This window comes from Nycticebus coucang, chromosome 12 (assembly GCF_027406575.1).
Source record: "Nycticebus coucang isolate mNycCou1 chromosome 12, mNycCou1.pri, whole genome shotgun sequence".
NCBI lineage: Eukaryota > Metazoa > Chordata > Mammalia > Primates > Lorisidae > Nycticebus > Nycticebus coucang.
In genome coordinates this window covers 28,037,395-28,053,439 of record NC_069791.1, presented here as the reverse complement: position 1 = coordinate 28,053,439, position 16,045 = coordinate 28,037,395, and the positions used below count along the sequence as shown (strand labels likewise).

At 41.8% G+C, this 16,045-nt stretch overlaps 1 protein-coding gene across 2 annotated transcripts in view; it reads right to left on the bottom strand.

Moving 5' to 3' along the window:
• Positions 1 to 16,045, bottom strand: part of PKP2 (plakophilin 2) — a 118,075-nt gene that overhangs the window by 56,527 nt on the left and 45,503 nt on the right. For both annotated transcript variants that reach the window (XR_008373380.1, XM_053556933.1), the window contains exon 6: positions 13,217 to 13,394. Coding sequence is in view for 1 of the 2 variants with exons in the window: in XM_053556933.1 (XP_053412908.1) it covers positions 13,217 to 13,394 (178 nt within the window). In the remaining variant the exon portion in view is untranslated. The remainder of the gene's footprint in view (positions 1 to 13,216; positions 13,395 to 16,045) is intronic.

Below are 16,045 nucleotides of genomic sequence, written 5' to 3'. Positions count from 1 at the left end.
TAAAAAAGTCAGTCTCTGGGTTGAACTATCTAGATAGTTCCCTCAAGTTCCCATTTTGCTTACAGTTTTATGGTAAATTACTTCCCACAAATAACTGCACTTAGATTATGGTCTTAAAAAGTAACTTCTGGTCTGTTTTGTGATCTATTGTTGTACAGAAAAGAAAAGGTGGCTCACACCTGTAATCCTGGGACCACTCTGGGAGGCCACAGCAGGAGGATCCCTTAAGCTCAGGAGTTCAAGACCAGCCTGAGCCTCTACTAAAAAAAGAAAAATTAGCCTGGAGTTATAGCTGGTACCTGTAGTCCCAGAGACTTAGGAGTCTGAGGCAGGAAGATCGCCTGAACCCAGGACTTTGAGGTTGCTGTGAGCTAGGCTGACACCATGGCACTCTAGCCTGAGGTAACAGAGTAAGACTGTGTCTCAAAAAAAAGAAGAAAAAAAGAAAAGTAGTGGGCGGCGCCTGTGGCTCAGTGAGTAGGGCGCCGGCCCCATATGCCGAGGGTGGCGGGTTCAAACCCAGCCCCGGCCAAACTGCAACAAAAAAAAAAAATAGCCGGGCGTTGTGGCGGGCGCCTGTAGTCCCAGCTGCTCGGGAGGCTGAGGCAAGAGAATCGCGTAAGCCCAAGAGTTAGAGGTTGCTGTGAACCGTGTGACGCCACGGCACTCTACCCCAGGGCGGTACAGTGAGACTCTGTCTCTACAAAAAAAAAAAAAAGAAAGAAAAGTAGTTATCCGATAATCGAGAAAAAAATTAGAACCTCATTTAATTAAGTATCTTCTAAACTATCTGGGATTATGTACAAGGCTAGACCAAGTAAGTCCTTTTCTGTCATAAGTATTCAGGATAAGAGACAGAATGAAAATGCATAATTTAAAAAATGTAGATGTAGTGAATTTCTAAAGTTTAGTATTCAGTTTAAATTCAGTATATTTGTGTATGTGTGTGCTTGAGAAGATAGATATAATTAGATATATAAAAAATTTACATGAAGAAATTTTTTCCTTAGAGTGAAATTCCAAAGAAACATGCCCTTGACCTTTGGCTAATTAGGAACAAACTGAGAGTGATAGCCTCTCTTTCTTTTTTTTTTTTTTGTAGAGACAGAGTCTCACTGTACCGCCCTCGGGTAGAGTGCCGTGGCGTCACACAGCTCACAGCAACCTCTAACTCTTGGGCTTACGCGATTCTCTTGCCTCAGCCTCCCGAGCAGCTGGGACTACAGGCGCCGGCCACAACGCCCGGCTATTTTTTTGTTGCAGTTTGGCTGGGTCTGGGTCCGAACCCGCCACCCTCGGCATATGGGGCCGGCGCCCTACTCACTGAGCCACAGGCGCCGCCCCGTGATAGCCTCTCTTTCTAAAGGTACAGTTTGCTTCCTCTGACTACTGCCCACCTTAGTTGGAGTACCAGTGATAAGTGACAATGAAAATTTCTTTTAAGACAGTTATAAATATATATATATATATTTTTTTGGAGACATAATCTCACTATGTTGCCCTGGGTAGAGTGCTGTGGCATCACAGCTCACAGCAACCTCAAACTCTTGGGCTTAAGCAATTCTCTTGCCTCGGCCTCCTAAATAGCTGGCACTACAGGCACCCACCACAGAACCCAGCTATTTTTTGGTTGTAGTTGTCATTGTTGTTTGGCAGGCCTGGGCTAGATTCAAACCCACCAGCTCTGGTGTATGTGGCTGGCGCCCTAGCTGCTGAGCTACAGGCACTGAGCCAAGACAGTTGTAAATTTTGTGGCTTGGCACCCATAGCACAGTGGTTACAGCAACAGCCACATACACCTAGGCTGGCAGGTTCAAACCCAGCCCGGGCCAGCTAAATAACAATGACAACTGCAATAAAAAATAGCGGGTGTTGTGGTAGGCAACTGTAGTCCCAGCTACTTGGGAGGCTGAGGCAAGAGAATTGCTTAACCCCAAGAGTTGGAGGTTGCTGTGAGCTGTGATGCCACAGCACCTACCGAGGGTAGGTAGGCGGTAAGACTCTGTATCCAAAAAAAAAAAAAAAAGTTATACATTTTAGTATATAAAAGTATATCATATAATTATCAAAACACATTTACTACACAATTACTCATGGTAAAAAGTGAAGTTTAAGTCATTTTCAGGAGAAATACATTACCAACTGTTTTTCCTCTTTAAGTGGCATAAAATATAAATGCAAAAAAGGAATATGTTTTATGATGTGTAATGATAAATTCTGGAATGGCCTTCACAATGCAGAAACAGATTGTGTGACTGTGTCAGTAAGATTAAAGTGGCAATTTTATAAGACTTTTCTATAGTAAATAGTTAATGACTTCTCTGGGCTTCATGAATGCTTTTTTTTTTTTTTTTCTTTTTTAAGACAGAGTCTTGCTTAGTCACCCAGCTAGAGTGCAGAGATGTTATTACAGCTCACTGCAATCTCGAAATCACTCAAGGGATTCTCCTGCCTCAGCCTCAGGCGTATGCACCCACACCGGGCTATTTTTTTGTAGAGATGGGATCTTGCTCATGCTCAGGCCAGTCTCGAACTCCTGGCCTCAAGCAATCCTTCCACCTCAGCCTCCCAAACTGCTAGGATTACAGGTGTGAGCTGCCACACCCAGCCAAGAATGCATATTTTTAATATGACTAAAGTACTTTAAAATGATGCAAAGAACTCAAGATAGAATAATGAGCTACCACTAACAGGGACCTTCAAACTCCTACTCACCCTTTAATAGCTCCTTAAGTGTGACTTTCCCCAGAAATATTTCCTGCCTCCCCAGGCAACCAACTCAATACCTCCACAGTCTATTCCTACTTGCTCTTTTCTTATGGAATTTGTGGTCCTTATCTCTTCAGGTGCCTATTTCCTCCACTGAACCCTGAGTTCCTCTAGGGCAAAGGTAGGTCCTATTCTCCTTTGAACTCTCAGAAATTTAAACAGTGGTTTGGGTAGAGCCAGGCCTTCAATAAACACTCAAGGAATGCCCACAGGGTTGCATAACAGCAAGAGTAAAGATAGATCAGTGCTAAAAATTTCAAGAAGGCCAGACTAGTTGCATTTTCAAATTCCTGATAACTGGTTCTATAATCCTAAAAGAGTCTCTGGCACTTAATTCTTCACCTAAAGGATGACATTGCTGGCTGCCCAGACTGGTTTGTGTTTGACCTGAAGAGTTTTCTAAAACAGTGACTCTCACTGCTCTTGGGGCAAGACAGAGAGCGCCTCAACCATTTCTCATGGTCTTACATGGGCACACTTAAGTGCCTGGGCATTTTCATTCTTATCTCTAATTTGCCTCGACCTCTTATCCCCCTTTTATCCTTTCAGAAAAGAAAGATAAGTAGGGAGAGAAGCAGGGAAGAAAGAAAAGAAAGAAAGAAGGAAAGGAGGGAAAGGGAGGAGAGAAAGTATGAGAAATGTATGCAGAATAAATGATAAATCTTTGCCAGAAATTTCAGACTTATCCCTAACAAAAACCATCATTTTTACTTATGCTACATTCAAAGCTTTTCCAATCAGACATGTGGAACATACAGATTTAAAGATCAGGCCACACCAATTCCCAAGGAACTGGTACTGTGAACCATTGTAGGAATTTATAAGAAATGAGAAGAAAAGGCTCAAAATTGGTATGTGTTTGTGCCAAGTATAGATTCAAAGATAGGACAGGTATTTCTTTTTCAGTTATTTCCAAGATTGTCACACAAATCTTTTGGGATTCAAAATATTTAGAAGAGTATTCTGGTAATTGCAATGAATATTTTAATTAAGTTACATTGCTAACTCCAAATGAATAAAGATAATTTTGAAAAAAATGAATGGGACATTTTAGCAGGATTTCCCCACTCAAAGCAAGCAAGCAAGATGCTGAAGTTCCATAACAGCTTCCAAGAAAACACAGTGCTTTGAAAGGGATGTTTGTGGAGAAATATGCCTGTACCCTAATTAGCTACATTTTGATGTTAAAGTAATCAACTAATGGAAATTCAGTGCTAGTGGTGTGTTGGTAAGTGTTTACCGAGTAGTTTTCGGGGGATGCAGGTAAAGGGAGATATCTGATTTGTAAGGTTTGCCAATTTCTTCCTTCTTTCTTTTTTTAGAGACAGTCTCATTATGTAGTTCAGGCTGAACTACTGGGTTCAAGCAATCCCCCTGCCTCAGACTCACATAGGTAGCTGAGAGTACTGGTGCACACAGCCTGGCTTGCGTTTGCTAAGTTCTTAGTGAAAACACTTCCATCATGGCTGGTTTCAAGTTACTAACATTGTGTCACTGAATAGAGAGTTAGGATGAGATTCCAACAATCATTCTTTTTTTTTTTTTTTTTTAATTTCAGCTTGCTTGTTCATTCTTTGTTTGAAGTACTTTTTTTTGTTGTTGTTCATTTTTTTTCTTCCTTTTTCAGATGTTCTTCCTCGGGCGATGCTCTGTCCCCTTGCCTCCCCAGTAGCTGGGATTACAGACACCCACCACAAGGTCTGGCTGTTTTTTTTTATGTTAGTAGAGATGGGGTCTTACTCTGGCTCACTGTTGTTCATACAGGTCTCGAACCTCTGAGCCCAGGCAATCCACCCACCTCGGCCTCCCACAGTGCTTGGGACTCTAGATGTGAACAATCATTCTTACTGGCAGGACACGCTAGAGTGTACAAGTGATTTTTCCTCTCCTAACTTGGATTTTACTGCTCATTACACGAGTATAATATTATTTAAGAAAAAAATTGAAACTTGCACATGAACATTGTTATCTCAATGGCAAAATTTTCATCATCTTTCAGTGGGACTTACGAGAAGTATGGCACTGCAAAGGGACCTAAAGGAATCACCAAGGGCCAAGGTAAACGCTGTTGCAGGTAGATGCTAATCCTGCAGATAAATGATCTGCCCCCTGGCAAAGATGGTGCACCTGATGATGTTGGCTTTCTTGAAGGATAAGCTGTGCATGTTCGCCTCTATGAATCTCATCTTGCCGTAGCAGCCCCAGGTGGGCAGAACTGGCATCACTGCCACAAGTTCATTACTAAAGCAAACATTTTACCTGCAGAACAGATTTACTCTGCACCATTGCCATACGCAGACCGGAAATGATCGCAATGTGAACTCTAGTCTAAAGGGGAAAAGTCACTGGTTTATACGAAAGGTTTTCTACAAAGTAGTTGAACATAAGGTCAAAAACACCACACAGTTCATGTTGCCAATTCAGCTCACTACCGGCTCTCAACACATAAGGAGGAAAAATATCTCAAATCCATCTGTGGCAATTAAGATATTTGCTGCCATTTATGATCTTTTTATTCAGCTAAGATTGTTACGAGTTTGTTGACATATTTTTAAAAAAGTTTTTAGGAGGCTGCAGAAGGAGGATTGCCTGAGCTCAAGAGTTCGAGACCAGCCTGAGCAAGAGTGAGATCTCATCTCTAAAAATAGCTGGGCATTATGGTGGGCACCTGTGGTCCCAGCTACTCGGGAAGCTCAGGCAAGAGAATTGTTTGAGCCCAAGATTTAGAGGTTGCTGTGAGCTAAGACTGCATGGCACTCTACTGTGGGTGACAAAGTGAGACTCTGTTTCAAAAACTAAATAAATATATAAATAAAAGTTTTTAGTTTCTCAAGAGTGGAGAAACAAGCACCACATGTACTCACTATTAAATTGGCACTAACCAACAAGCACACAGAGTAAATTAAAAGTAAAACTCAGAGGAAATTAACGGGGGGGGGGGGGGCCCAAGCAAAAATTTCCCTAATGTGTACAATGAACATCATTTGGGTGACAGTCCCACCTATAGCTGGAACTCAAGCGTGACAGAAGTGATCTGATCCATGTAACCTAAAATACTTGTACTCCCTTAACACTCTGGAAATGGACACTATTTGAAGTTCTTTTCTTACATTCTCACAATATGTACAAAGGCCACCAGGTGAATATTCTTACATTCTGAATATTCACCTGGTGGCCTTTGTACACATTGTGACCTCTAGCCTGAAGTCGACTGCATTGCCGTCTCCGGTCTCAGAAAGACGTCCCAGTTCATTCATATGCTGCTGCTTTTTATTTATTTATTTATTTATTTTTGCAGTTTTTGGCTGGGGCTGGGTTTGAACCTGCCACCTCCGGTATATGGGGCCTGCGCCCTACCCACTGAGCCACAGGTGCCGCCCCTGCTGCTTCTTTTGTATCTTCTCTGATTATCAGAAATGTGGCAAAGACTTCTACATGCACAGAATTTCCAGAACAAAAGCACTGGAGTGTAGGGGCAATGCCCAGAATGAGAAATGAATATGGCTATAGACTGGTTTATCTGACACCTCTGACGCTGGCAGATCACGAAGAACAGAGGTTTCACCCACATGAACCTGGTCTGTGCACATGTGACAGACATTAATGTACATGCTGATTAAATGAGGAGCTTCGGCTTTGAAGACAGAGTTCCCGGATTTGAATTCCAGCTCCATCTATTGTTAGCTACATGACTCTGGAAAAAATCATTGAACCTTTTGAGCTAGTTTCCTCATCTATAAAATGGGGGAAATCTACTTCATAAAGGCTGATGTTGAGAATAAACTGAGAAAATCCTCATAGAGCATTTAGAACCGTTTCTGGAATATAATAACAGTAAATGTGAGCTATTGTTTTTATAAATTTGATATACAGATGAAATAACAATGGATAGTTTAGTAAGCATATACACTATGGCAGGTGTCCTCAAACTGCGGCCCACGGGCCACATGAGGTGGTGTGATTGTATTTGTTCCCGTTTTGTTTTTTACTTCAAAATAAGATATGTGCAGTGTGCATAGGAATTTGTTCATAGTTTTGTTTTTTTTTTAAACTATAGTCCAGCCCTCCAACGGTCTGAGGGACAGTGAACTGGCCCCCCATTTAAAAAGTTTGAGGATGCCTGCTCTATGGCATACAATTTCCAGATCTCTGCTATACTCTGTTTTTGGAAGCAGTTCAAAAGAGCCGTTTGGATTGTTTTGGAAACAGTTTGGAAGGTGTCATTCTGACTGGCTGAATACTTACATGTTCTGAAAAATATGTGCCAACCAGGCCACTGCTTCAGTCAAACTATGCGTATCTTCTACTCCTTGATTTAAAGGGGACCTACAGGAAGACACTTGTAACTTAACACCTTTGCCTTTGGGTTTTCACCTTTACAATCCATCTTTCCTGTTGGTATGTGCCTTATTTTTCACACAAAAATAACTAGATTTCTGTCCTCCACAGTAGTTAATTTTGATTAGAGGAGAAAAAAATTAACTCTTTAACATGGCCCCACAATCTGGCCTTAGTCTATGCTTCTAATTCCTGTTTATTTTCTACCCCCGATCCCATATTCTTACCAGACTTGGTTATTCACTAATTCACTATATATTTTTGTTTGTTCACTCATTCACTTAATCATTTCATTCACATACTTTATGCTTACTTACTATGTGCCAGAAACTTTCCTAGGTGTCGGAGACTAAAGACCTTTTTCTTTGGAGAGAGAGTCTTATTATGTTGCCCTGGGTAGAATACCTTGGCGTCACAGCTCACAACAACTTCAGATTCTTGCACTTAAGTGATTCTCTTGCCTAAGCCTTCCAAGTAGCTGGGACTACAGGCGCCCACCACAATGCCTGGCTATTTTTTGTTGCAGTTGTCATTGTTGTTTAGCTGACCCAGGCTGGGTTCAAACCCACCAGCCTCGGTCTATGTGGCTGGCGCTGTAACCACTGTGCTACGGTGCTGAGCCTAAAGATTTTTTTTTTTTTTGAGACAAAGTCTCACTTTGTCACCCTGGGTAGAGTGCTGTGCCATCGCAGCTCATAGCAACCTCCAGCTTTGGGCTTAGGCGATTCTCTCGTTTCAGCCTCCCAAGTAGCTGGGACTACAGGTGCCCGCCATACGTCTGGCTATTTTTTTCTGGCAGTTTGGCTGGGGCCGGGATTGAACCTACCACCTTTGATATATGGGCAGCACCCTACTCACTGAGCCACAGCCTGAAGATTTTTTTTTAATGTAGGGACCTAGCTTTAAAGGAGCTCCCAATCCAGTAGAAAAGCTGTGTAAACAACTCATCATAAACGAGCAAGGTGATAAAACCTACAACAATGGTGACTTGCCCATAAAATGCTATCTGAGCCCTTAGGAAGAGGCAGTGTTTTTTGCTGGGGAATCAGGACAGTCTTTCACAGAAAAGGTGAACTTTATCTTTGATGTTAAACGATTAGGAGATTAAATATTCAACAGGCTGATAATAGAAAATATTTACCAGGCAGATAAAATTAAATGAAGCCTCTGACTACATGAAAGTGCCTATGACATCTAAGGAAAGGCAAGTACTTTCGTGGGTATGAAGTAGGTATACGGGGGGCGGGGGAAGCGGTAAAGAAGACTGTGGATAGACTGTAAATGGTGTGTATGCTGTGATGGACCAAGGTGTCTTCCATTTTTGTTTTGTTTGCCTAGCAAGTATTTCTATCCCTCTTGTTTTAGAACAGACCTTTCCATTCTGGCTATAAAGTAGGTATCTATAAAACAGGTGACAGTGACTCAAATCGTATATACCTTTCTAAGCAAGGCTAGGCATGAACCTTCCTGAGGTTGGCACCATCATTTGAAGAAAGAGGTGCACTTTTTCTGTCTGTGGCTAAGCAAGAGCTGTCTGTGATTATCTGCTCAGAAGATAAGGCTAGTTTGCATTTGTAAAGAATGAGTCCAACATGCAAAGCAAGAGAGCAGAAATCACATAAAACTAGAAAAAGAGTGAGGGATGCTGAATTTCTGTCCTAGGAAAGGACTGAAGTCAGGGTACACTTCCTCCATTTCCACAAGTGACCTTCAACATCTCAGACTCGTGGACGGGTGAGTCCCTACTTGGTTTCAGTGAGGTTACATTCAGTTTCTGCCATTTTCAATGGAAAAGGTCCTGATTGATACATCAGCCATATTAAGAACTCTGTTTAACAAAAAGGAGAATTTCAGACCAATCTCACTCATGAATATGGATGCAAAAATTCTCGACAAAATTCTAGCCAATAGATTACAGCTTATCATCAAAAAAGTCATTCATCATGATCAAGTAGGCTTCATCCCAGGGATGCAAGGCTGGTTTAACATACGCAAGTCCATAAACGTTATCCACCGTATTAACAGAGGCAAAAATAAAGATCACATGATCCTCTCAATAGACGCAGAAAAAGCATTTGATAAAATCCAGCATCCTTTTCTAATTAGAACACTGAAGAGTATAGGTATAGGTGGCACATTTCTAAAACTGATTGAAGCTCTCTATGATAAACCCACAGCTAATATTTTACTGAATGGAGTAAAACTGAAAGCTTTTCCTCTTAGAACTGGAACCAGACAAGGTTGTCCTCTGTCACCTTTACTATTCAACATAGTGATAGAAGTTCTAGCCAATACAATTAGGCAAGACAAGGAAATAAAGGGAATCCAAATGGGAGCAGAGGAGGTCAAACCCTCCCTCTTTGCTGACGACATGATTTTATACTTAGAGAACCCCAAAGACTCAACCACAAGACTCCTAGAAGTCATCAAAAAATACAGCAATGTTTCAGGATATAAAATCAATGTCCACAAGTCAGTAGCCTTTGTATACACCAATAACAGTCAAGATGAGAAGCTAATTAAGGACACAATTCCCTTCACCATAGTTTCAAAGAAAACGAAATACCTAGGAATATACCTAACGAAGGAGGTGAAGGACCTCTATAAAGAAAACTATGAATTCCTCAGAAAGGAAATAGCAGAGGATATTAACAAATGGAAGAACATACCATGCTCATGGATGGGAAGAATCAACATTGTTAAAATGTCTATACTTCCCAAAGCAATCTACCTATTCAATGCCATTCCTATCAAAATACCAACATCGTACTTTCAAGATTTGGAGAAAATGATTCTGCGTTTTGTATGGAACCGGAAAAAACCCCGTATAGCTAAGGCAGTTCTTAGTAATAAAAATAAAGCTGGGGGCATCAGCATACCAGATTTTAGTCTGTACTACAAAGCCATAGTGGTCAAGACACCATGGTACTGGCACAAAAACAGAGACTAGACACTTGGAATCGAATGGAAAACCAAGAAATGAAACTAACATCTTACAACCACCTAATCTTCGATAAACCAAACAAGAACATACCTTGGGGGGAAAGACTCCCTATTCAATAAATGGTGTTGGGAGAACTGGATGTCTACATGTAAAAGACTGAAACTGGACCCACACCTTTCCCCACTCACAAAAATTGATTCAAAATGGATAAAGGACTTAAATTTAAGGCATGAAACAATAAAAATCCTCCAAGAAAGCACAGGAAAAACACTGGAAGATACTGGCCTGGGGAAAGACTTCATGAAGAAGACTGCCATGGCAATTGCAACAACAACAAAAATAAACAAATGGGATTTCATTAAACTGAAAAGCTTCTGTACAGCTAAGGAGACAATAACCAAAGCAAAGAGACAACCTACACAATGGGAAAGGATATTTGCATATTTTCAATCAGACGAAAGCTTGATAACTAGGATCTATAGAGAACTCAAATTAATCCACATGAAAAAAGCCAACAATCCCATATATCAATGGGCAAGAGACATGAATAGAACCTTCTCTAAAGATGACAGACAAATGGCTAACAAACATATGAAAAAATGTTCATCATCTCTATATATTAGAGAAATGCAAATCAAAACAACCCTGAGATACCATCTAACCCCAGTGAGAATGGCCCACATCACAAAATCTCAAAACTGCAGATGCTGGCGTGGATGTGGAGAGAAGGGAACACTTTTACACTGCTGGTGGGACTGCAAACTAGTACAACCTTTCTGGAAGGAAGTATGGAGAAACCTCAAAGCACTCAAGCCAGACCTCCCATTTGATCCTGCAATCCCATTACTGGGCATCTACCCAGAAGGAAAAAAAATCCTTTTATCATAAGGACACTTGTACTAGAATGTTTATTGCAGCTCAATTTACAATCGCCAAAATGTGGAAACAGCCTAAATGCCCACCAACTCAGGAATGGATTAACAAGCTGTGGGGTGGCGCCTGTGGCTCAGTGGGTAAGGTGCCGGCCCCGGCCAAACTGCAACAAAAAAATAGCCAGGCGTTGTGGCGGGTGCCTGTAGTCCCAGCTACTTGGGAGGCTGAGGCAAGAGAATCTCTTAAGCCCAGGAGTTGGGAGGTTGCTGTAAACTGTGTGATGCCATGGCACTCTACCGAGGGCCATAAAGTGAAACTCTGTCTCTACAAAAAAACCCAAAAAACACAAAAAAACAAGCTGTGGTATATGTATACCATGGAATACTATTCAACTATTAAAAAAAATGGAGACTTTACATCCTTCGTATTAACCTGGATGGAAGTGGAAGACATTATTCTTAGTAAAGCATCACAAGAATGGAGAAGCCTGAATCCTATGTACTCAATTTTGATATGAGGACAATTAATAACAATTAAGGTTATGGGGGGAGGAGGAAAAGCAGAAAGAGGGAAGGAGGGAGGGGGGTGGGGCCTTGGTGTGTGTCACACTTTATGGGGGCAAGACATGATTGCAAGAGGGACTTTACCTAACAATTGCAATCAGTGTAACCTGGCTTATTGTACCCTCAATGAATCCCCAACAATAAAAAAAAAAAAAAAAAAAAAAGAACTCTGTTTAACATGATAAGGCAGTAGAAGCCACCACAGAGAATTTTATGACACAAAATGTTCTTCACCTTTAAAGAACTTCTGACTACCAAACAGCCGGCCCAGGCCCAGTGCCCTTGGCAGCTCTTCTCCAGCATCTTCCAGGTCTTCCCTGCCCTGTGAATAGCCCTTTGTTCTGCCTTGCCGCAGCACTTCAGCACTTCAGCGGCCAACAGAATACCTTGAGGGCTTGTTAAAACTAGATAGCTGAGCCAGCCCTGACAGTTTCTGATTTGGCAGGTCTGGGCTGGGGCCTGAGAATTCTAACAAGCTCCTGGTGATGCTGACCACTGGCCCAGTGGCCAAGCTCGGAGAACTGCCGCCATGACACATTTCCTCATAGCTGTATTCTAGTTCATTTGCCCATGTGTGTTCCTTGCTAGATTAAATATTCCTTAAAGATTTTCTTTTCTTGGGGTGGCGCCTGTGGCTCAGTGAGCAGGGTGCCGGCCCCATATACCGAGGGTGGCGGGTTCAAGCCCAGCCCCGGCCAAACTGCAACAAAAAAATAGCCGGGCTTTGTGGCGGGCGCCTGTAGTCCCAGCTACTCGGGAGGCTGAGGCGGGAGAATCGCCTAAGCCCAGGAGTTGGAGGTTGCTGTGAGCTGTGTGATGCCACGGCGCTCTACTGAGGGCCATGGAGTGAGACTCTGTCTCTACAAAAAAAAGATTTTCTTTTCTTTTTTTTTTTTTTTTATTTTTGGCCGGGGCTGGGCTTGAACCCGCCACCTCCGGCATATGGGACTGGCGCCCTACCCGTTGAGCCACAGGCGCCGCCCGATTTTCTTTTCTTTTCTTTGAGACCCAGTCTCACTTTGTCATCCTCAGTAGAGTGCTGTAACATCATAGCTCACAGCAACCTCAAACTCTTGGGCTCAAGCGATTCTCTTGCCTCAGCCTCCTGAGTAGCTGGGACCACAGGTGCCTACCACAAGGCCCAGCTATTTTGTTGTTGTAGTTGTCATTGTTGTTTAGCAGGCCCTGGCCAGGTTCAGACCTGCCAGTTCCAATGTATGTGGTCGGCACCCTAATTCTTTTTGTATTTCTGAGACAAAGTCTCACTTTGTCATCCCCGGGTAGAGTGCCATGGCATCGTAGCTCACAGCAACCTCAAACTCCTGGGCTCAACTGATTCTCTTGCCTCAGCCTCCCGAGTAGCTGGGACTACAGGCACCCACCACAATGCCCAGAAACTGGGGTCTTGCTCTTGTTCAGGTGGGTCTGTCCTCAGAGGGCTAGGACTATAGGTATGAGCCACTGCACCCGGCCTAGGATTTTCTTATTTGCCTTTATGCAACTCTCCCTAGTTAACATAATGTTTGACACTGTGTGATTAAGGGTGGAGATAAAAAAATAAACAACTTATCATAATAAATTCTCTCAGTTACTGTCCAAACAAGAGTCTCTCCAGAAATGAACTATGTAACTAGAGGAAGGATCGAAAGGCAGCATATATCCTGACTTCTTTGGGGCTACCTAATTCTGATGACGTCTTTTATCTGGGTGAGGCCCAGAGTGGCATTACCTCAGGCATCCGGTGACGTTGTAGAATATATCAAAATCCAGCAAGCCGTTGGCTTTGGGGTAGTCTCCCTCAGGCCAGCCCGAGTAGGGGATGATGATATGCTCAGTCAGGGTGAGCAAGGCTTCTGTGATCATGAGATTCTTGAGCTTGTCATTGGAGGACAAATTCCACAGCAAACCTAGAAAGGCACAGAATTACCATGAACGCAAAGCAAGGTGGGGGCAAAATGATGGCTGAAAGTTCAGTTGAGGCCGGCACCTCAGGGGAGGCGACCTGAGGATTACAAGTGAGTGAAGTAAGAACTGCAAGTAGTTTTTAAAAACGGGGGTGGTGGTGGTAAAGGTAGGATAGCTCCTTCTCAACCGAAAGACCCTTCCTAAGGCTCATTAGATGGCAATAGAGGATAATCCATAAAAATGACAAATACACATCCTGTGGTTCAAAGTTGTGCAGGTTTTAAATGAGGCAGTAATGTATATGAAAGCCAGAAATATGCCAACATTTCATGCTGTTTCTCTCACAAAGCCCTTCCACAATGCGGCGCTCACTGGGATAATAAACTCTGGGTTTACCAATAGGCAGCCTTGAAATGGTCCTATGGTAATTAAGACTGCAACATTTTAAATGTCATATTTTTTCCCCTTTAGATAAAATATAGTCCTATTTTTTCTCCTATAGAAATATCTTCTCACCCCACTTTCCCCTCACTACCTGGAACTTTCACCTGACATTTTTTTCCTCCCAATAATAGCACAAAAGGCCTGCAGAAAGCCTTTCCCTATGCCTGCCAACAGGAGGCGGGATCAATATCACCAATTAATGTTTATTGACTCCTATGCAATGACAGAGTTTATGTCCTCCGGCAAGTTATGCTGGCTACCTCATGTATTTCTTGTTTTAAGGTTTGGCAGTGAAGGACAGACAGGAGTATTTTAGCTATCTGACAATTTGCATGGTCTAAGTACTAATTGAATGGTAATTCCACATTTACCCATTTAATTTTCCCTTTCCCTGAACCTCTTCCATTGAAGAGAAAGACCATATAAGCCAAATCAGAAGAAATCGGGAAAATAGCATATTATACTTTCCAGGGTATTTATGATACAGAGACTGAAGGTGGGTACTAAAGGAAAACAGAAAGCAGCACATACATTTAGCATTTGTTTTCTTACAAATTTTGTGCTGAATTACTTCTGATTCAATGTAGGAAAGGCCATGTCTCTGTTGCTTGCTATGCCAATGACTCCCAGCAGGTGTAAAGTTGGCTTCTCTTCTTTCATACTTTAGTGGGTTACCCAGGAAAGGGGAAAAGGGGAGAGATAGAAAGAGAAGGGATGATTTTTCCTTTTCTACCCTATCCTTCTCCCTGCCTAGTCAATAATTCCTATGTCTTAAATTGACTGCGTTGTCTGTACAAAGGAAAGAGGAAGCATGGATACACAAGTCTATTTTATGATAAAAGCAAACATGGTGGCCAAATCATATGGTTATTATAATCTCCTTTGATATTAATGACTGAAATAATAATCTTTATGGTTAAAGCTTGGTAATACTCAACCATGTGTATATTTGGCCCAATCAATTAGAACACTTTAGGCCTAATGCAATCTTTTGGGTTTCAATGGTTTGCTTGGCTGTTGCTAATTTTTGAAACAACAACCAAATTTCCTCTGCAGTGTACACGCAGCTTCCATTCCACACAGTGACACTGGGTCTGGTAGCTTGTGAGGACTAGATCTCTGGCTTACGGGGAGGTCTTTTCCTGATCAAAGTGGCTCGGGGGTTAGTCATGAGCAGTGTCCCTCAGCCATAGGGACTGCAACACAATGACTTCATTCCTCCCACTTCCGAAGAGGCCCGGGAATGGGGAGAGATAGAATAAAACTCAGAAGGTGGCGGAAAACAATTTAAAGGCAGGTCTGAGGTTGAGTTTTGGTTACTAAGCTACAAAAGAAAGTTAGAAAGAAAAGCTTCCCTGAGTTCTAAATAAGCAAGCAAATTAACAGTCTCTGGCTGCCAGAAGCTTAAAAATGTGAAGCATAATGATGTTTTCCTCTTTTTAAAAAGGACCACACAGGGCACTCAAAGGAAAAATACACCTTACAATAAAAACCAGGGAGGATTAATTTGAACAAAGGGAGTGGAATTTCCTGTCAACAGTCAATACCCTTTAGAGGTTGGCATGCTATATTACTTGCACAAAAGTATATGATTTGGAAAGTTTTAGGTAAAATTTTTGTATTGTTAATGTAGGATATTGTTTAGAAATGTCATGCCTATCAAATTTCTGGATGGCAAGAAGCTAGGAAAAACACTAAAATGTTCCATAGAGATTTGGGATTATATGTAGTATATATGCATACACCCTCATACATGCATATAAAACCGGTAGGTAACCCACTATAAATTGGGAAAATATGTACAATAATATGAGACAAAAGATTAATACCCATGACACATAGAGTGCTTATGCATGATTAAAAGGTGAAACAGTAGAAAAATGGGGAAACTACTTAACAGAAAACCAAAAGAAATTAGGTGTTAATGCACACAGGAATACGTGTTTCCTAGTAACTAAAGAAACACAAACTTGAACAACAGATACACCACATTTCTATGACTGAGGCAAAACCAGAACCAGCAAGTGAAAATCCTAAGGAAGAAGATCTTGGCTCACAGAAAGCATAAACTTTTAAGAAAGCTTTGTAGAAAAAGGAAAGCTCTAACTTGTAAGATCTTGTTCTGTCACTGGAGCGGATAAAAAATTAGCCTATCCTTTATCAAAACGTTGACAAGGGGTTTCATCCTGAAATTAGAGCATTAGCCTAA